At 41.2% G+C, this 21785-nt stretch overlaps 2 protein-coding genes across 3 annotated transcripts in view; one reads left to right on the forward strand and one right to left on the reverse strand.

Annotated features, from left to right (window-relative positions):
- The first annotated feature begins 15 nt into the window (after positions 1 to 15).
- Positions 16 to 1560, forward strand: LOC105381876. 2 transcript variants are annotated; one of them, XM_011551680.3, is made up of 4 exons: positions 16 to 228; positions 326 to 472; positions 790 to 1009; positions 1199 to 1560. In XM_011551680.3, the coding sequence occupies exons 1-4, from the start codon at positions 76 to 78 to the stop codon at positions 1540 to 1542; spliced, it is 864 nt and encodes a 287-aa protein (XP_011549982.3). In that variant the 5' UTR covers positions 16 to 75; the 3' UTR covers positions 1543 to 1560. The 2 variants fall into 2 exon arrangements, with proteins under 2 accessions (XP_011549982.3, XP_011549983.3); XM_011551681.3 differs by having other exon boundaries at positions 16 to 210.
- Positions 1561 to 1768: 208 nt separating this feature from the next.
- The window catches only part of LOC105396506 (protein sidekick), a 47746-nt gene continuing 27729 nt past the window's right edge, over positions 1769 to 21785 (reverse strand). Inside the window, exons 9-31 of the mRNA XM_048623315.1 lie at positions 20414 to 20540; positions 19414 to 19709; positions 19033 to 19218; positions 17399 to 17811; positions 17098 to 17320; positions 16666 to 16862; positions 16239 to 16448; positions 13737 to 13991; positions 13263 to 13491; positions 11861 to 12024; positions 11361 to 11517; positions 10762 to 10942; positions 10263 to 10478; positions 9319 to 9515; positions 8706 to 8902; positions 7333 to 7572; positions 6731 to 6871; positions 6176 to 6383; positions 5784 to 5932; positions 5182 to 5311; positions 4423 to 4743; positions 4026 to 4327; positions 1769 to 3480 (exon numbers count right to left, since the gene is read on the reverse strand). Coding sequence (XP_048479272.1) covers positions 3238 to 3480; positions 4026 to 4327; positions 4423 to 4743; positions 5182 to 5311; positions 5784 to 5932; positions 6176 to 6383; positions 6731 to 6871; positions 7333 to 7572; positions 8706 to 8902; positions 9319 to 9515; positions 10263 to 10478; positions 10762 to 10942; positions 11361 to 11517; positions 11861 to 12024; positions 13263 to 13491; positions 13737 to 13991; positions 16239 to 16448; positions 16666 to 16862; positions 17098 to 17320; positions 17399 to 17811; positions 19033 to 19218; positions 19414 to 19709; positions 20414 to 20540 — 4982 coding nt within the window. The 3' untranslated portion in view covers positions 1769 to 3237. The remainder of the gene's footprint in view (positions 3481 to 4025; positions 4328 to 4422; positions 4744 to 5181; positions 5312 to 5783; positions 5933 to 6175; positions 6384 to 6730; positions 6872 to 7332; positions 7573 to 8705; positions 8903 to 9318; positions 9516 to 10262; positions 10479 to 10761; positions 10943 to 11360; positions 11518 to 11860; positions 12025 to 13262; positions 13492 to 13736; positions 13992 to 16238; positions 16449 to 16665; positions 16863 to 17097; positions 17321 to 17398; positions 17812 to 19032; positions 19219 to 19413; positions 19710 to 20413; positions 20541 to 21785) is intronic.

Below are 21785 nucleotides of genomic sequence, written 5' to 3' on the forward strand. Positions count from 1 at the left end.
CATCATATTTTTTACAGGTTCGGTTTCGGTAAGATTTTCGAGTTTTATTCTTCTCATCGTAAATTATCATTAGAAATGATGTACCGTATGAAGAAAATAATCACTTACGATGAAGAAATACCACTACCAAAGTGCATGTATATGATTAAACCCATAAACGACCCGATCGACAGTCTCAACCAAGACGAAGAAATCAATATCAGCCAGCAGGTTATCAAGTTTCTTCAGGTTTATTTAATTTTATATGAAAAGTGGATTGCTTTGTTTATTATGCTATAAAAACGTGGTTTCACATAAATAATTGTTCTATTATCATTTATTACAGGCTCCTAACAAAGAAATGGCTGAGTTAGTAACACGTCAGGATCAGCTTCTCCTAAAATTAGACCTTCTCTACGAAAAAATAAAGGCTATAAGTTCTTCATGTAAAGCGTCTTCCTGCCAGCAAATCAAATCGAAGCAATTAAAACCTGTGAGTTTGTACCATTTAAGATTTAGCTAATGAAATTTTGTTGCTGTGATTTTCATACTAACCTATATTCCCCTCTGCAATGTTCATAAACATCCTAATCACTTTATTAATCCTTAGAATGTAGGCACAATATAATTAATTTAAAATTGAGTCTGATTTCCCAGCAAAGAAGCTGTTAATAGATTACTTTGTAATTTGCGAGGCTAATATAGTTACATAGATTCATACTAACAAAATCTCAAATGTTTGTCAATCAATTAGCAAGTAAGGCACATTTGTTTAGAAATAGGATTTTGATTTGCATTGATTTGTTTTAGGATATAACACCTGATGAAGTTGTACTTACTGCAAATGCGGAGAACCTTCCATGGTACATTCATATAATATTGAAGAAGATCTCTGCGTCAGTCAAGATTTATTGGCACATCCACTCATCTGTACCTACTCAGAAAGTGCCCAAAATCAAGTCATTTGTTCAAACATTACAATCTGCTTCAAATAACTCTGGACCAGTTGTAAGACTGATATTTGTAAATGGTGAGTTGTACTGTACACAATTTTGATAAAAAATATTCAGTTAATTGTAATCCATGCATGTTAAACAAGAAACTTATTTTGTAGGAGATAATAATATGGTTTTCAAAACTCAGCTACCATGTGTAGTTTGAGCTACCATACTATTGAATTAAGTTTTCCAAAACTTTACCTTAAATGTTTCTATTGCAGATTCAGCAGACCCAGAATTAAAATTATCATCATTATCTCTGCCCATAGTTGGCAATGTAAACATATTGAGGTATCTATCACTGGTCTTTCCGAATGAAATACCATATGACAATGAAGACTTCACTGCTGATGCTTTACTGGACATCTGCCACAGTCAGTTGGAAAGAGCAAGTGAGAAGAACAAAGAAACTGTAGTGAAGAAGCTGTTTGCTGAGTATGATGGGTGGGTTTACAGCAAACAGTTTACTATTGTTGACTTGGCAGCATTCAATGTAATCAAACAATGGAGGAACTGCCCAAAGTATGTACCAAAAGAATGGTTTGATAAAATGAGCCAATTGTAATACAGTTTTTTTTAACTATGTTCATTGTTTTATTCGTTCTGCTAAGCTACCTAGAGTATTGGTATGTTATTCAGATTACATAATAGTAAAAGTAAGTTTGTATATAGGAGTGTAAGCTATAGGTGTGTAATCTCTCAATCTAGTGACAAACTAAAACATCCCCATTATATTTTGTGAGTTGAGTAAAGCAACTCCGAAGCCAGTCAATATAATAAAACCAATTTTAATTGTTACTACCATTTGTCCTTTATTTCAACTAATATTATCAAAATGAAGTCTTAAATCTTCCAGAGACTTCAATGGCACCTACTAAAAGTTAAAATGTAGACTTTTAAATCAGTATTTATCAAAATCAAGTCAGCTTGAATATTGCTTAACTATATATTCATGAAAAAAATACTTGAATTACTGTATAGTGCATCTTATTACAAATATATAAACCTATTTCTTATTAGTAAAGTATTGAAGTTAACATCTATTATGACGAAAATACCCTTGATAGATATACTAAATATAGTAGAAGTTATGATAGATCACAGTTTTAAAAAAGAGTTGTGCCAAATGTATTTGTTCAATCATGATTAAGGTAATTTATTTACAATTAAAAATATAAATTGTATAAAACTATCAGTCAATTTTCTATATTATATACAAGGAATAAAGCTGCCTAACTTAAAATTATATTATGACTACAACATAATATTGAACTGGATATGTTAAACAAGTTTAACAAACAATACTTGTTTCAATATACTATCATTTCATTCAACAACACCTACCAGTAAACTGTAAATTGCCATTTCATGAAGATAACTTTATATAGTTTCATAACGGTAAACATACGATAGAGCTGGTTTCTAATATACAACGTAGGCTATCATATATTTCTTTAAGAACGGAAAATGTTAACGCAAAACTTATGGTCGTAAATTGACATAGGTAAGTACCTACGGAAAAAATCGACGGCGGCCTGTAAAACAAATATTGTGGCGTACATAGGAAACGAAAGCACCAGATTAGAATAAATCGAGGTTAAATGTTCTTTTAAAACTACTTATATGACACAATTTAGGGAATTGCATTTGGATGAATGTAAATCGATCGAGATCTCATATTTTTATACTATAAAATAACCTTAAATCTAAACTAAATGCGTCAGCAGTGGTTAAAATACAAGTCGTATTGTAGTTATTATGACAACAGTTTAATTTGAACACAGTCACTTCTCATATTTTGTGAGGATTGTGACGTAAAAAGTTAAAGCTATACGTAGCTTTCAGCTACAGTGGATTGGCTACAGCAATTGAATTACCCTAAAAAGTTAAATAGTATTACTTAACAATTACTGCCTTGAATTTCATATTATACAAATGTGCTGCCGTTATTAAGTACAGTATCGTTTAAATTCTAAAAATAGGTGTCCTTAGCCTATAATACGAAAGTTTATTATAAAAATCATTCTAAAATTAACTGGAATATGGGAACAATAAATTAAATTAAGTAGGTACATTACATATAAAAATGTTGCTAACTCGATGGCAGTGTTGGGTGTGGGGAGCGACCGTTTAATATCCAACGTATTTACACCAGAATCGAGTGGTGATAAGTTGGATACTGGAAACGGGCATAGTTGACACGTCAGTGTGCCGTGGTGAGTGGCTGCAGCGTGGCGGGCGACAGCGCCGATTGCTGCTGTCATACGAAGGAGGAGAAGCCGGGCAGCGGCGCCCGCGAGCGCGCCATGTTGTTCATGACGATCTGGCCGCCGTTGAGGCTGACCACCGCGCTGCCCTCGGGCTCCGAGTCGGTGTAGCTGGAGTAGTTCCTCACCGGCCGCTGGCGCTTCCACGACTGCCGCAGCGTGTCGTTCACGTTGGCGTAGTGATTCACGAACGAGTGCGGCTCCGAGCGCGCGCTCTCGTTATCGCTCTCCGAGTTCTGTAAATGATTTTAGCTTAGTTTAGTTAGAAGTCTCTTAATTTTGTACCTGGACTAATGGTTATGAAATATTATAGATATTCAATAATGTTACTTTTGATTTAAGATGTGTTTGAGTATCTACATGATTGGTTAATTATTAACAGCCGTAATCATTGACTTTTATGTTTAGTTATAGAAATCGACATTATAATTTGCTTCTGTAGTCTTTATAAATTTAGAAAGCATAATATGGATAGGCAAATAATATTTACAAAATTAGCTGATGACTAAATATATTATGTACGTGGGAAGACTAAACTTACCTTTTTAAACCCTGGTCGAATCGAATTCAAAACGTGAAAGAAATAGAACGATCTACACGGTGCTGATGTAAAGCGTGGACAATTAGAACATACAGACATATCAGCGGTGGTGTGATGTCGTTGATATTTACCGTCGCGTTTTCCGATCGTTAGGTTAGTGGGGGGGAAAAAATGGTTATTAAATAAGGCGAAGTACGGCACACGTGAGTATTAGACGACGCTGATCTTGATGGTGATCACCTGTGAGTCGGAGGAGCTCATTTCTGAGGGTTTCTCGGTGAGCGAGGAGTCGTCTTGTTGGTCCTCGTAGGCTCGTAGGCTCTCCTCGTCGCTGTGGTAGGCGACGGAGGCGGGCGCGGGGCGCGGGGGGCACTTGCCGGCGGCGGGCGGCTTCCCCCCGCGCCGCAGCGTGCCCCCGCCGCCGCCCAGCCCCGACGCCGAGCACGCCGAGTTCACGCGCGACCGGTACAGGTCCATCGCCAGCGAGCCGCGCTCCTCCGTCTCTCCGGCTAGAGATTCTTCTAGTGTCTTCTGCGCCTCTTCTGTTTTAACATGAATAAAAATGATATGATAAATAAATAATAGGTAATTATGTTATATTCAAATTGCTACTTTATGATATGTAGTAGATACTTACTTTTATACTTATAACTCTTGCTCTTGACACAAAGTATGGCGATGACCATGATAATGATGATGACGGAGGCTGCAGCGAGGGCCACCATGAACCATGGGCTGCGGTAGAACGGGTGGTACTGCAGGTACCCATACTCGAGGTACAACTTGGAAGGCGTCACCACCTCCTCCTTGGCATACGCCGGGGTGCTGATGCCATACATGTTGTAGGCAATCAGCCGGATCAAGTAACTGGTAGAGGGCAGCAGACTCTGGTACGAAATAGTGAATTCTTCTAGAATGCCGTTCGTTGTCTTCGTTATCGGCTCCCATCTGGGTTCGTCTGTCAAAGATAGTGTAAATAGTTAGTTCTTTGACCTCTAGGTTGTTTTAAATAGAATACGAGGAACATCAGACTTACAAGGTAGCCACTCATTTTCCTTGGCTGCGTAAAACATACAAAAATATTACTTTCAAATGTTTTAAATACTTTATTTGGTAGTCGCTAAAAACCTTACCAACACATTTTACACTAACTCGAAGTTGGATCAATTTTAGCACCCAAGCCCGCGTTGTTCTATGCTTGAAACATTTTTTTTTAGTAGCCATATTAGTGTCCCACTGCTGGGAAAAGGTCTCCCCATGTTTACTCCACACGTCTCTGTTGTCGACCACCTGACGCCAATTGGGCAAAAATCTGTCCGTCGTCCCGCCATACCTCATCAAACATAATTATAAGTTACATTTTCATGTAGGTAGGTATAATATCAAATAGCAGTACCTTTCTTCCTGGCCTCGATGTAGTATCCGAGCAGCGGTCCCTTCCCCGAGGCGCTGTTCTCCCAGCGCAGGTGAAAGGCGGCGGGCGCGCGCTCCAGCTGTAGCCCGCGCGGCTCTGAAGGTGACCCGGCCTGGGGGTGGCAAAGGAGCGTTGTGAAAACATCATCGGTTTATAAATTATAAATAACTAGCTGTTCCCGCGCGCTTCGCTTCGCATTAAAAGTTTTCCCGTGGGAATTCCGGGATAATAAGTAGCCTATGTTCTTTCCCAAGGTCTACACCGTATGTATACCAAATTTCATTCAAATCCGTTCAGTAGTTTTGGCGTGAAAGAGTAACAGACAGACAGACACAGTTACTTTCGCATTTATAATATTAGTAAGTAAGGATAAGGATGATAATAACAATAGGTATGTATAACAGTGCTAACGTTACCTTGACAGACTGTTGGTATTGGGTCTTTATTTTACTACGGTTGCTTACACACTATAATATTCATTATAATTTGCGCGATTATCCAAAAGGACCGTAACTTGTGTAATATCAGAACTTTCTGTTTTCTTGTAAATTATAAAAGCTAAATGAAATATCATATGAAAATACCTGAGGGCCGGTGATGACTCTCGCCTCGCTGGGCGGGCCGGGGCCTATCGTGAGCGCGCGCACCGCAAACACGTATTTAGACCCCTCTTCCAATCCGCCCACTTGCAGGCGACGCTCGCTTACTTTCTGCTTCACTTGCTTACTGAATTCTGTTGAAAAACGGAGCATATTATAGCTAGGAATGATTAGATTGTTTTTTTATTTAGTATCATATTTCACAAGTACATCATCATCATCAGCGTATAGCAGTCCACTGCTGGATGTGCGCCTCTCCTATAGCACCCCATAGGATGCTATCTATAGCTTTCATTTGTACGAAGATTTCACTTGGAACTAATAAATCTACAGCCAAAAAAAAAACATATTGAACCAATAATCAATAACCAACTCACTCTCATCCTGCTCAACCGTCTCATAGGTCACCAAATACGAGTGCACGTGTCCGTTGCGGCGCTGCGGGGGCTCCCACGCCACGACCAGGCTGTTCATGGTGATGTCCGTGAAGGTGATGTTGCGCGGCGCACTGGGGAGACCTTGGTGCGTGCGGACTAGCACAGCGGATGAGCGTGGACCGTCGCCCGCTGGGTTGAATGCTAGCACCTGGGGGGTGGAAGGTTGAAGTTGAGGATGGTTTTGATGAGTTCGGTGGTTTACATATAATATTGTGTATAGATAGGTGCGATAAATTGGTGTGTACCGGTGTTGCCCTTGGAAGAGCTAGGTCACAGATACCTTTATAAAAACTTTAAAAATATCGCATTTCGTCAGACGAAACTATATTAAGGTAGTTCTGCAACTTGGTGATGGTTTTTCCGATTGATTTTGACCATGGCTCCTACGCTACCTTCGCTGCTGGCACGTGTACACTTTCTGATTGTCAATGTATGTAAAATGTTTCACCTACATATATCAGACATATATCTAGCAGTTATCTAATAAATACTGACCTGTATCCGGTACTGCGTGTACTTGTCGAGGAACACGAGCGAGTGCGCGGTGGCGGTGGCCGGCACTACTTCTGTTTCTTCCTCCGCGCGCCGCCCCGCCTCCTCCGGCTCCTCGGGCGACTCGGTCATTAGGTAGAATATCTGTAGGGTGGATGAGTGTTATGGTTACATTACGTACGTGGTTTAAGTAGTATGTGTCTGTTTTTTGGTATTCAATAAACCTGTGCAGCGATTACAAGGTTTTCGAAAATCCGTTTACGTTGCGTATCGTCAACTGTCACTGTCAAAATGTAAGGTAAATTATGTTAGTTCCAAAAGTGACTGTTGGCGCTCTTCTTTTTCCATATGTTTGTGTATTATGAAATTGCCACGTTAGCCCGTGATAGGCCCTCTGATAATGATAGTGATTATCAAAACGATATCCAAATTACGTCACCCAGACGCCATCCATATAGGTCATAGCTCTGAGTGTTCAACAATGGCAGCCAGGCGCCTTATCAAAGTGTAAGGCTTATAATCGAAGACTTTATCCCTCATTGTCAAAAGAATGCAGCATAAAACGTAAGCAAGTAAAGTACTTGTCAATTTATCTATCCACTCACCTTATACCCCAGCAGATCCCCATTCTGCTGCGCCTGCAGCGGCGGCCGCCACGACAAGGCCACCTCAGTAGGCGACCTCGACTCGGCCTCCACGTGCTGCGGGGGCGCGGTGGGCACGGCCTCGCCCACCCACACCACGGCCGGCGTGCCCGACGGGCCCGAGCCTTGCGAGTTGACCGCGTAGACGCTGATCTCGTAGTTGCGGTCTAGGGCTAGGTCGGTTAGGACCACTTCTTCTGTCTGTGGATGGAGAGACAGGGTGAGAGTGGTAGAGATGGGATGTTATTATGGTTAGTTTGCGGGTTTTGGTTTGAAATCTGTCATGGTCTGACACTAGATATGGAATACGGGGAGAGTAAGACGGAGGTATCTCGAGCCAGCTATGAAATAAGCGATCGGGAAAGCGGCCGATGGCCTACATTAAAACATAGCTCGCACGACAATTCGCACGGGATATTGTTTTGTAATCGGGCCAGGAGGGTTTTCCTCGATGGTACAACCAAGTTCAAGTAGTTTAACCCCCAGTACCTCCAGCTGCAGTGGGGTGGAAAAAACTATAGTGTTCTTTCATAAAATTCACACAAAACTCTCGCAACATGTACCTTAATCCCGGGCACCTCCTGCTTCATGGTCTGCTGCAGCCGCGTTTGGAAGTCAGAACGCTAACAGTAATACCTACTGCAGCCTCCTTTACCGACGCTCATAAGAAAACAACTCCAATAATTCTCGCAATAAAATAATTACCTTAATCCCGGGCACCTCCTGCTTCATGGTCTGCTGCAGCAGGTCGAGAAGTCAGATCGCTAATAGACACACAACAGCCTCTTTCACTGACGCTCATAAAAAACCAGCCACTATCACACTCGCAACAAGTAGGTACCTTAATCCCCGGCACCTCCTGCTTCATGGTCTGCTGCAGCGGCGTGGGGAAGTCCGTCAGCGGCTGGTAGAACACTCGGTAGCCGCCGGTGGCCGTGTCGCCGCTCAAGTGCTGCTCCGACAGCGGCGACCACTGCACGCGCACGCTGCTCGGGGTTATCGGGACTACGTGCAGATTCTCTACGGCTTTGCTTGGCGCTGCGGGTGGTGACCCCCTTCAGTAACATTGTAACTCTGGGATGCGATTCTTTGCTCCAGACTTGTATTATCAGGAAATCAGCCAGATAGCTATACTATAGAAAGCTATATCCTTCTTTCCTAACATTCATAAGAAACCAACCCCTATCACTCGCAATAAATACCTTAATCCCGGGCACCCCCTGGTTCATGGTCTGCTGCAGCAGGTCGAGAAGTCAGATCGCTAATAGACATACAACAGCCTCTTTCACTGACGCTCATAAAAAACCAACCACTATCACTCTCGCAATAATTACCTTAATCCCGGGCACCTCCTGCTTCATGGTCTGCTGCAGCGGCGTGGGGAAGTCCGTCAGCGGCTGGTAGAACACTCGGTAGCCGCCGGTGGCCGTGTCGCCGCTCCAGTGCTGCTCCGACAGCGGCGACCACTGCACGCGCACGCTGCTCGGCGTTATCGGGACTACGTGGAGATTTTCTACCGCTTTGCTTGGCGCTGCGGGTGGAAACGTGATGGTAATTGAAATCAGTAATTTATAAGAGGAAAAAAGTTGACTAACTGCGACGTGAATGGCGTATTTTGAATTTCTTACTGATAGATTGCTTTAGAGCAGAAGTAAGTTACTTATAATGAATTCTTCGCAAATGCATTAAGTACCTTCAATACTAAATATTATAAACGTTAAAGCATGATGTATAATTCAGTAAATAAATTGTGATATTATTATGGTCTGGTCACACTATACTTATGTAGGTATGTTGATGCTGATGAGTACCGAACCTCAATAATCCAGCACCAAAAAATTTCATAAAAGCACAGCTAAGGCAGTCACTACACAAGTATACATGTATGTAGGTATGTTAGATACTCTGCCAATATCTTTCTCACATAAACAATAATCAACAACTTACCGGCCGGCAAAGTCCGTACGCTTTCAGTCGAATTACTATACCGACTGGGCCCGATGTCGTTGGTGGCTCGGATGCGGAACTGGTAGCCGGTGTACGGCTTCAGCCCCTCCACAGTGAAGGAGGTGGCGAAGGGGTCCACACGCTCGGGGATCGTTTGCCACGTGCCGCCTTCTTCCTTCTGTTGTACTGTGTAGTATCTGGAGATGGGAAAGGAAAATATAGATTTTGGGTTTTGCTTGCGACTGAAATAAACGTTACTGATAATAAATTGAAAATGACTCACTTTATTCTGCCTACCGTGTCGGAGAAAAACATATGGCATGGCTATACTAGGGTTTGTAGCTCAATGCTACAAACCCTAGTCTAGCCCTTATGTTTTTCTTCCCTTTCTTTTTTTTCGCGAATTTTGAAATTCTGATTTCATTTTTGAACTTAAATATACCATGCTGCACATGTAGGTTTCGGCTTAGTATACCCTTTTTGCAAAACCCTGTACAGGCGCCAATAGCACACAAAGGTATGTCTAAAAGTGCGTACCTCAGCGGCGCGTATCCATCGTCGCCCGGCGTCCACGAGAACGTGATATGATGCGGCTGCAGCAGCGACCTCTGAACTAACGCGTGCTGCGGCGGCGCGGGCAGCGCGCGGTTCCCGTAGTGAGCACTAAAGCTCGAGCAGTGCCGCCCCAGCCGAGCTGTGTTTGCGTACTCACCGCGAATAAGCATAGCATAGGAAAGCCGACGTCCTTTTAGCTTCTAGAAGACTTCCTTCCATAAACAAAGTCATCAATTGAGCTGCGTACAGACCGGCCCAACGAACGCTTAACGATGGATATTTATCATACATAATACAGGGCAGATTGCAGCAACGAAGGTCAACGAAACCCGTTCGTTGGCGTTCGTTTGGCCGGTCTGTACGCAGCTTAACACAGTAGCAGCACGAACCTCAGCGGCGCATATCCATCATCGCCGGGCGTCCACGAGAACGTGATATGATGCGGCTGCAATAGCGACCTCTGTACTAGCGCATGTTGAGGCGGCGCGGGCAGCGCGCGGTTGCCCGTAGTGAGGACTAAAGCTCGAGCAGTGCCGCCCCAGCCGAGCTGTGTCTGTGCGCGGACTGTGAACACGTAGTAGCGCTCTGAGAGCAGCTCCAGAGCTCTGAAAGGGAAATTATGGATTAGTATTCCTCAAATTACGAAAAGGGATACTGGATACAACATGGCTAGTATTTTTTTTTAATATTTTGCTTTTAAACATAAATTTTGGCAAAATTCTTAAAAAATCTTAAAACTTAAATAACTCAGAAATGGTTGAATTTCGGATAATGCATTATGGGGTTCAATCGACTGGAAACGCCTTCATCTACAACCCCTTTAAAGGAATACATCGACTTTCCAGTCACCCTGTATAACTTACTTGTAAATTGTGATTATTTACGCACCTAAAAGTCCTATCAGAAGACTGGAAATCCTTGGAGTACTGGTGTTGAGCGGTTCCGTTGAGATGGTACGTGACTTTGTAGGCGAGGATCTCTCCGTTGGGGTCCTCGGGCATGTCCCAGATGATGCGCGCCGTCGTGAACGTCACGTCTGGGAACGACACGTTGGACGGAGGCCCGGGCGCTGTCAATGTAGAGGAGATTTAAAATAGCTGAACATAGAACAACGCGGGTTCGGTTTTACCCTCTGAATGATTTTAAGTTTTGTCCAATGAAAATCAGACACGTCATGGAACGTCTATCTATTGTGTTTATGTATTTTTATAAGACTTTTTAGACCTTGAACTGTGTACTTGTGTAGACTTAAATCTCATCCGGACTATTAGTAGAGGAGCCTCCGGAAGGCGTATCAACACTGCCTTATACACGTACGGCGTACACTGGCCAGTCAGCAACTGATAACTAATCTGACTGGCTATTCCTTTAACCGCTCTGTGACAAACACTAGTCCAGCTATACATATTGTCACCGAGGCGCTAAGAAGACAGAAACTATTTGATGACCTTTCTAAGTTTAAGCAATATACAGATCAATTTACTTACTGTCTTCAAAAGTCCGCACTTGAATAGGCGGGTCGCTGAGCGCTCCATCCCCTAGCCTTGTGTAGGCCAGCACTTGTATCTGATACACTACGTACTTTCGAAGTTCCGTCAGAGTGATCGTGTGCGTCTGGTTTGAAGGTATGGCTTGACATTCCACCTGGAATTTAAAGGTTTTGTGAATTTGGGCTTATGCCACGAAAGCCTTGTTTTTTATACCGCAAGGAATTCTAGTTTAATACAAGTACAATATACTCAACATAATCTTTATTCAAGTTACCCCTTTCCGATGCTGTTAACCACTAGCAATGTGTTAAATCAGACACCATTAAAAAGCCATCGAACCTACAAATGAGTCGCTGGGATGTTAGACGATTTTAGAAGCTTATAAAAGAACAAATTAATTACACACACCCTTTTGTAACTTTCATAATCTTTAGTTTAAATAAATATTTTTTCATTTCATTTATCATTTTCAATTAATGTAAGTAATAAAAGCTCACCTTCTGATGGTCCTGCCTTGGCGGCGGCTTGACGGCCGCGTAGCACACCTTGTAGCCCTCGATGAGGCCGTTCTGGTCCTGCGCGGGGATGTCGCCCCACAGCACCACCACCGTCGTGGACGACGTCGCGTTGGCCGACACGTCGGATGGTCCGCGCGACGGCACTGGAAGAAGGGTGGGGTTAGGAGGGCCTATATCTTCTTAACCAATCGAGCAGTGAGAATGTCGCAGTATGCCGCGTAGCTAGTGCAAGAAAGTAAGGTACATCCCGCCCGGATTTAACTAGGCACCTGGCCAGCTTAACCTGATAGTATGTCAGATGTACAGGCTTGACCTTTGGCTCAGTTTGAAGTTGCCAGTTGCCAAGTAAATAAACCCAGGTTATACTCGTAGGCTTATAAAATTTAACACGTCTTAATTACAGCTGCATCTCTATGTTTAACGACAATTCAAAGCTAAATACGTACTATAAAATCTTTATTATTTTTTGCCTAATACTTATAGCTATTTCCAGTTTTTAACCGACTTCAAAAAAAGGAGGAGGTTCTCAATTCGTCGGGATATTTTTTTTTTTTTTTTTTTTTAATGTATGTTCACCGATAACTCCGCCGTTTATGAACCGATTTTGAAAATTCTTTTTTTGTTGTATTGGGTTGAGCTTCCAGGTGGTCCCATTTTTTTTCAGAATTTTATCTCATCCCTAAGGGTGGGTAAAGGGGTAAAAACAGGGTATGAATTTCCATTTTGGACACATATTAACCGATTCTAATGAAATTAAGAACGTAAATATAGTTCTTATAACAATAAAATATGATGGTGACCTTGAGCTGATCTGATGATGGAAACGGAAGGCAGTCAAGGGAACTCCTCAACGGTATATAGCAACTACCTCGTGTATAGGCTTGAATGATTCGTATTGATTAGTAGGACTTTTTGGTATCATTTGCATCTTACTTTTGATTAAAAATTATTGCAAATAAACTAAAAACTATAAAATAAAATAATAATTTAAAAAAATAAAAAACCGACTTCAAAAAACCACTAAAATGTAAGTAATAATTTAAGGTTTACACAAATTATATGTGACAGTACAAATATACCTAAGCAGGAACTGTTCTTTTTTGAAGTTGGTGCCATATTTCTTCAGATTACTTTGTCACTGCACCAACATCAAAAAAGAACAGTTCCTGCTTAGGTATATTTGTACTGTCACATATAATTTGTGTAAACCTTAAATTATTACTTACATTTTAGTGGGTTTTTGAAGTCGGTTTTTTATTTTTTTATTACCTACATATGACTCTATACATTTCTAGAATGGAAATAGCTAAATCTCAGGACTTCAACTTCACGGCCTCTCCATCACAATAAGACTTATTTTATAACTTATCAGTACACATACCCGACTCCCTGGTCCGTTCATTAGCCGTGGGGCTGGTGGCGGACGCGCCGACCTCGTTGATCGCCGTCATGTGTATCTCATACAACGACCACTCCTCGAGGTTGGTCAGCACGTGTGAGTTCGCCGTGTGGTCCTCGATGATGCTGAATAGCGTCTCGTTGCCGCCGCAGCGCGAGTACGTGATGTTGTAGCCTTTAGGGTTGCCGTACCATTCCGATTGTTGGAGCGGCTGTGAGGGGAATATAATAAAGTTACTTTCTGTTGAGTTAACATACCACAGTACTTAGTTCAAATAGCTCGTGTTAGAGAACAATGACTGCCAATATTTATTTGCTTTTAGTGACGATAGATTAAAAAGATGTCCATATAGAGGAATTTCATTTATTGTCATTGTTTCATGAAAACAAGGATATACTTATTCCTAATTATTTAGGGAAGTATAAACCTTGAAAAAAAAAACACAAGAATACTCACAATCCACCGAACCCTCAAGTTATTCGCGCTGACAGCCCTAACAGTGACGTTTCTCGGCGGGTGCTGCGGCGGCGCCTGTATGGTCTGGAACTCGGGGCAGGGCTCGGACGGCTGCGACGACCCCGCCACGTTGCTCGCTATGAGACGCAGCTGGTACGTGGTGAAGGGAACCAGGCCAGTGACCAGGATGGACTGGGCGTCGGGAGCGTTGACCTCGTAGATCGTCATCCAAGATGTATTGCGCGCGGTTTGGGCCTGTGGGTTTGATGGGTGTTATTTTATGTCGTTTTACAGAGCACAGTTTGGAATCAGAGGAATTTATTCCTATAGATAATTTAGGTATGTTTATTTACAGTTACAGCATAGTTTTTTTTACAACAGAGCTTTGGAGTAGGTATGTGAAGGCGTTTGCCAATAGGGAATATGCAAGAGGTTCAAATAAAGGTCAAATATTATTTATAATAAACTTTGTTATTTCATAACTACGCCTCCATCAATATTTTTGATTATAATTTATTTTTGAGCAAGTAAATGAAGTTGAAAAGTACAAAAAAACTTCGGTAAATTCTAACTTCAGAGAAACGTCACCCATTTTCTTAGGGCGGTTGTGACGTCAAAATTCTTTATATATCAATCTCAGAATAATAACTTCTTTGCGTTTACGGCGGAAGTTAAATAAATGTCAAGTGTAAACAAAGAAATGTTAATGTCACCGAGTGTTTGTGATGCTCGTTGTGATCAGATACGATGGATCACATAAAAATTCTTCCAATAGATCCTAGCCTCCTATAACCTCTCCACTTCTTGTTTGATATGCTTGTTTGTTTGCAAAGTTTAGGACTTTATATATATTTTTTTGGTAGTGTATAGGCTGCCACTAGTTGTTCTATTGTAATGAGGCGTAAACAGCCATTCGCTAGTCAACGAGCCACTCAAATATGCTCCATATTGCAACACAATAAAATTAAATTTGTATTGTAAGTATTATGACATGAACATGACACAAGTTGCTCTTTCTACTTCTTTCTACTTTTAGGTTATAATGGCAGTCGTTAGTATATTTTAAAAGTTGTTATTTTTTTCTAAATTAAGTTATGGAAGAATTCTCGTAATCAGAAGAACTGGACACATTAAATTTATTACGCAGTATGAACGAGTAAACTGTGGCCAGCAGCGGAAAATATTATAATAAATAAAAGATAATATGTATGTTATACGTTATTATTTTTGTAGAATTAAATTCGGGGATAATCATGTAGCATGTGAAAGAAAACATCGTGAGGAAACCTCAATATTTAGATTAAGCACATTTAGATATCATTCCGCAGTGGACCAGCGTGGTGGGAAATGGTCCAAGCTTAGGAAGGGGGTTTAGACCTTTGAGATATGCACAATGGTTCCATTCAAGAGAACCAGGTGCAGGTTCTTACACCCCCACAGATAATAGAATAGAATGACCCACTAACCCTAGCCTCTCTTACTGAGAACCAAAGTTACAGTAAGTACTTACATACAATACAAATATTACTATTCATATTGCCATAATAGCGTAATATTGTGTACAAAGGTCCTCTGGTTTGCGCGCTCCCATTTTAAAAGAGCTACTAGTAGCTATTTACGAGCTCCCATTACAAAACAGCCACTGGTCACACTTTATTACCATTACAAAACAGCCACTGATCACACTTTATACACTTCCTTTTTCGTTTGTTACCATGACAACATTGGTTTGTTGAAAATACAAAAGTACTCTGTGATTACTTGATTAGGTAAAAAATCTATGCCGACTGACAAGACTCATTATTCTGAGCCGTGAAATTAAAAGATTATGACGTCACACCAGCCCGCCATCCTGACGGGAATTTCAAAGTGGTCGTGATGGTTGTAATTTTTTAACTTTCTTTAAAATACCTTAAATTACTTATTTTGGCGTTGAATTTTTTTTTACTATAATAAAGTGATGTAAAACTATCCAATAAAAGTATTAAAAAAATTTATGCATATTCCCTATTATATTGGTACCCAAATCAAACTTATAATTTAAATCATCATCATCAGCCAATAGCAGTCCACTGCTGGACGTAGGCCGCTCCCAAAGCATGCCACTGGATGCGATATTTAGGTTTCCGCATCCAATCATAACCAGGCACCTTTCGCAAGTCGTCACCCCATCTAGCCGGAGGTCGCGGCCTCCACTCCAGGTTCCACAACACGTTTACCCCATCGGTCATCGGTTCTTCGACAGATGTGACCAGCCCACTGCCACTAAAGCTTACTAACTCGGTGAGCTATGTCGGTGACTTTAGTTCTTTGTCGGATTACTTCGTTCCGGATGCGATCTTTCAGAGAGACTCCAAGCATAGCTCCTTCCATAGCTCGCTGAGTGACCTTCAGTTTGTGAACCAGTCCCACTGTAAGTGTCCACGTTTCAGCCCCATAGGTCATAACCGGTAGGACACACTGATCAAAGACTGTAATGTAAATATCTTTGCCTAAACCAACCTGCACAGTCCACAGCGATATCGAAGAGTTTCCATCAAACCCGGGCGTGAACTGCAGCAGCACGGAGAAGGCGGCGATGTTGGACAGAGCGAGGTTGCGCGGCGGGTCGGGCAGCACTGGTTCGACTCCCGACTGGATCACCGCCTTCCTGGGAGCCCCTTCGCCGACCGCAGTCAGTGCGCGCAGCCAGAATGTGTAGTGGGTTGTCGCCTGGGAATTGTACGTATGATATATTATTATGCATATGGTTGGCAGGTTAAAAGAGATCCTGAGATTGAGGAAAGATCTGAAAGGTATTTGATAAAGATTTTGTTTTGATTACGTATATTTTTTAAAGATTTTTCTCCGAAATCGTCTTTTTTCTTTGAGGTTCTACTGAACAGGTACATTTCTATGATCTACATAATTTAAATACATATATGCATACCTGTAAATGCTCCACTCTGATGCTTGTAACATTGGGAGGTAGAATTTCTTCCTTGAACGTATCATCCTTCTCTTTCACTTGGTATGAAAGTTTGTATCCAATCAATATACCGTTCGACTTCTTAGGAGGCGACCAGGATACTCTGACGGCGCGATCAGAAATATCGTCAAACAATAGATTTGATACTTCATCGGGTACTGAAAACATATTTAAAATTAGACATCAGTTTTACAAAAGCTTTTAATTAAATGACTAAGGCCAATAAAAGTGCCGTGAAAGTACCAGCCATGTTTGCAAGATACAGGCATGCCAATTAGCGTATACACAATGATGAAGCTGGTATGCAAGTGTGCCAGCAACGGGCATGTGTAGCCGCTGAAACTATAATGATGGCACAAAGGAAAATCGATAAAATAAGCAAATAGAACTCACAATCTTCCTTAGTCCTAACAAGCACGAACTCGCTGCGCGGCCCGTCGCCCGGCTCGGTGAAGCACAGGACTGATATATTGTACTCCGTGAACTTCTCCAACCCGCCGATAACGGCCGACTGCTCCGTCAGAGGATCCAGGAGGTTCGGAGGAACACTCATCAGTTTTTGTTCAACGTTAGCGTTCTCGGTTTCATCCCAACGCCATGCTTGTATTTTGTAGCCCTGAAATTATATTTTTTGTAAAATATCCGTACATTGAAGATACTGTGAAATTGAGGTTTTAATGGAAGCGCTACGTACCTGATTGATACCATTAATATTCTGCGGATTAGGCGGTATCCACGCCACGCTGATAGCGGTAGAGTTGAACGGTTCGCACTTGACTTCATCAGGCGCAGCTTCAGGTACTCCCTCCTTCGTCTTTATCGTGTAACTGTCTGTAAACACCCCTACTCCTTTATCATTGTACGACGCGATCTGAACGTTGTAATCCTTCCACGTGATCAGGTCTTGTATGAGGTAGTTCCGCTGCGCTTCGTTGGTGATGTTCTGATTGGTCCAGGGGCTGTTGTCGTAGCCCTTTAGGCGGTATCTGATGACGTATCCGAGGATGTGTCCATTCCTGTGTTCTTCTAGCGGCGGCTGCCATTGGGTGATGATCTCGGACGAGGATCGCGCCGAGCCCATGAAGCCCACGGGAGGGCCAGAGGGCGCTGCAGTCATTAGAGTAAAAGTTAATATGATTATAGTAGAGGGGAAAGACACATGCTTACGTATGAAAAAGGTGTATCTAGATGTTTCATGCAGTTGCTTACGGCTCTCCAGATGAATGATGTAAGTTGGTTATCATTGTGTCGTAGAATATTTTAAACTGGAGGACTTTGTTGGCAGTTAAATGCGATTGGACAGATATATGTTTATAAGCATTTAATTGCTAACAGCAAACACTTATACATACATAACACTTAGTTGATAAAAAATCGTTGCAGCCAACTTAATAATAAAAAACCAGTAACTCAAATATCATCAAATAAAACACATTCACAAAACATTCAGAACCGATAATTTCACATACACGATCAAACAAAACTGGTAATTATCACCTACTATCAAGTTTTTCTGCATACCTTGGCAGCAAATTAGGTCGCTGGCTGCTTGATAGTACAAAGAGAACATTTTAATGTGATGAGGAACAACATTCACATGATCAAGATTATGTTACAAGTACATCAAATATTTAGGTGTAGATTTGTGCAGAATGAGTCGAGCCAATGTAAGTGTGTGTACATTTTCTTGCCAATGAGAAAGTGATATTTTTATGAAATTTTTATGGTGACATCAAATTGTATCTGATTAGCACTGTCGATGTAATGAAATTATCTAGATATATAGCTAGATTACCTACACAGTACGCATAGGGGAGTGTATAAAGGGATTTACTGCTGGACATGGGCAATCTCTCACAAATAATAATATAAGTAGGTAGAGCGAGTTGCTATACTTCTACAATGTTGATTTTACTGAAAACCTGTGCGCCATGTTCATTCACTTAAATATTTAACATTTTCGAGGAATTATGCCGTTTTCTATTAACATAATTCAACAAATGTTTAAAATTAACATCACATTATTTATCACAGAGGCAAACATCGTCAGAAAACCTGCATTGATTCTTAATTTGCATAATAATTGTTTCCTTTCGCAACGCAGCACATATTGAATTTGAATACAAATAACTAGCTGAGGTATCACACCTGGGGATTCATCGATCATATTTACAACTGACTATAGCAGTATGCTACTTAGCAGTCTCTATGTCTAGCTGATTTTAACGGTCAAACTACATAGAAGAGTCTCAATATCTTGCTGACTTTTAAGATAACTAATTTCTATCTTGCAGTGTTTGTTTCACCGTCAATCACATCTCATCATACCTTCTTGCGGCAGCGTGAGTACATCGGTGGGGTCGGAGGCGGGCCCCTCGCCCACGGTGTTGACAGCTGACACTCGGAACTGGTAGGACGTGGCCGCCTTCAGGCTCGTGAGCAGCACCCAGCGCTGCGTCGCCGATACGTTCATCGGCTCTGTCACCCAGTTGAGCAGCGGGTCTGGGGTAGGACCTGTAGGGGGAATTATTGTTATGTTTTTATGAGTCAGAAAAGCTGGAAAGCAGAGCTTTGTACTGTAAATATCACTGGCTATAGCCACTTACGAAAGATATGTTGTCCCAACTGGTCCAAAACAAACGATTTATAATAACAAGTTTTTGAAATTACAGAACCTTGGCCCCTGTATAAAGTTGAATAAAAGCTTACCAAACTCAGGCACAACACGCCGCTGCACAATAAACTTCTGTATCGGCGAGTTGCCGTCAAAGCCCGGCGTCCAGGACACGTTGACCGCTCTCTGGGACACATTCTCTATCCTCGATGCCCGCACGTTGGTGGGCGCGAAGGGTAGCTCTATGACGGAGAGGAGCGCGCGGCGAGTGTGGTTGCCGCCCGCTGACGTCACGATGCATGTGTATTCTCCGGCGTCGCTGGCTCGTACGGCTTGTACTTGCAGCGAGCCGTCCGCGCCCACCCACACGCGGGAACCCACCGTCATTGGCCTGGAGGGGTGAGGATAATGTTAGGGGTTTATTCATGTATCAATGGTTGTATAGTTGGCCAAAACAATTATAGTTTGTACTAGTGGCGCCATTTTAGTAAGTAAACTTTTTTAATTTTCGCTAACTACAACTGTACAGGTTTATACTATAAACCCTTTGTACGTTAAGTTCGGATAGAACCCGGATGAAATTGTATTTCGGGCGCATCGTCATGCTATATTAGTATTACTAACAATATTCCTATTCTGGTGGAGACTGACTCATTCAATTTACTGTCATGAACAGCTACATGCTCTAGATTAGGCTTTGTAGAGTAATTATATCATCGTATTACGTTACAGCTACTACGCACGATCGATCACACATAACATTATACACCTGTTTGAGTTGGAGCATAATAATAACAACACCACACCTAGGTAAAGGTGAACAATACATTAAGGGCAAAGGGAATCAGAATAGCATGAATTTTCACTCATTGGCCGAGGTTTTTAACTTCGATTATACAATACACTCACGAGCAATGAAATAGTTCCACTTACAAAATAACCCCAATTTTTTTTTACATTTAATTTTTATCATTGAATTTTATCAAAATATTTACGTTTTTAGTTAGTAATATTCACTTTTTCATTGCTCGCGAGTGTATTTATTCTTTATTTTAATATGTAAAACTAGTAGGTATGTAAGTAGGTATTACTTACTGTTTGTTATGGAACCAGTCGATGTTGTATTTGACATTGGGGTCGCTGGATACTTTACACTGCATGGTCGCGGTGTGACCGAGCAGTACCTTCGTGTCCACCGGAGGAGCCACAATTTGAGTCCTCACTGCGAAAAAAAAAACCATAATTATTTGACTTTGAACTATAGTTGTTTAGAATGACGACTTTTGTCACTATCCTTCGGATGTGCACTTTATAGTGGGACACCTGTATATTCCTAATATTATACTAAATAATAATAAGAAGGAAAAAATATGGTATCTATTACATTAATAGCAACTAAAAGCTTTGCCCAAAAATATTCCTATGGTTAATTAATGTAAAGATAGTTCATATTATTCAATGTAAATGAAGTCAGTTTGTTTCAACCTGTTTGAATGAAAAGATTAAAGAAACAAACAAACTTTAACGTTTATAATAAAATATTATTATAACAAAAGGAGCACTTTGACTGGTAAGCTACCTCGTTCGAGACGATATTAAAAAGCTATTCATGGTTGAGTTAACAAGAACAAGCATTTTACTCCAGGGGACCCACTCTTTAAGTATTTTATTTTATAGTATCGAGATAATTTATCAATGACCTGGTTAAGAACTAATGAAAGCATTCCGTATTTAGGTATCGGTTGGTTGGTAAACCGATTTGTTTGAACAACTCGGATTATCTTTGATGTTACGAGATCCAAATTCTGTGTAACATCTTTTTACGACAACCGTGTCGGTTTCCGGCAGTATATGTAACTATATGTATGTACCCTGATTATGTTTTTCTATGATCAACGATCAAAGCTTATTATAAAAATAAAATATGTAGTCCTATTCCTAACAAAAAACCATCAATGTTCATTCGGTTAATTTTTTGCTCCTTTTTTTATACACTTGATAGTGATAATAATAGTAGGCTATGTTACCAGGCACTTTTTTACACGGGATCAAAAAATACGGTTGTCCCAAGTGATATGTCGCAGGTAGCTTTAAAATAGATGGACCAATTAGACTGGTTTTTACATATATGCGAGACGAGTTTCTCGAGTGAGTATCGGTCACATTTCACTTCGGTTTTATTCATTTGTTTCAAAAATCTAAATAAAGCCTCTCTGAAAGATCTCATCCGACAGAGAGCTAAAAAGTCACAGACACCGAATTCACCGAATTAGGGATTGGTCACATATGTTGAAGAACTGATAACCGATAGGGTAAACGTGTTCTGGAGTGGAGACTACGATAAGGCAAACGGTTATAGGCTGATGATGACGATGATGATGAAAATCAAATCTACATCTCCCCACACATACATACCAAGAAGATTAAAGTAAGCCCACATATGGACACACAGTAAATACTTATCACC

Source organism: Plutella xylostella, chromosome 10 (genome assembly GCF_932276165.1).
Source record: "Plutella xylostella chromosome 10, ilPluXylo3.1, whole genome shotgun sequence".
Lineage (NCBI taxonomy): Eukaryota > Metazoa > Arthropoda > Insecta > Lepidoptera > Plutellidae > Plutella > Plutella xylostella.

Bases quoted from the DNA above. Each gene is read 5' to 3' on its own strand.
- LOC105381876 (XM_011551680.3), top strand. From the start codon at position 76: ATGATGTACCGTATGAAGAAAATAATCACTTACGATGAAGAAATACCA. The intron at 229-325 runs GTTTATTTAATT...CATTTATTACAG, and splicing joins AGGTTATCAAGTTTCTTCAG to GCTCCTAACAAAGAAATGGC. The intron at 1,010-1,198 runs GTGAGTTGTACT...TTTCTATTGCAG, and splicing joins AAGACTGATATTTGTAAATG to ATTCAGCAGACCCAGAATTA.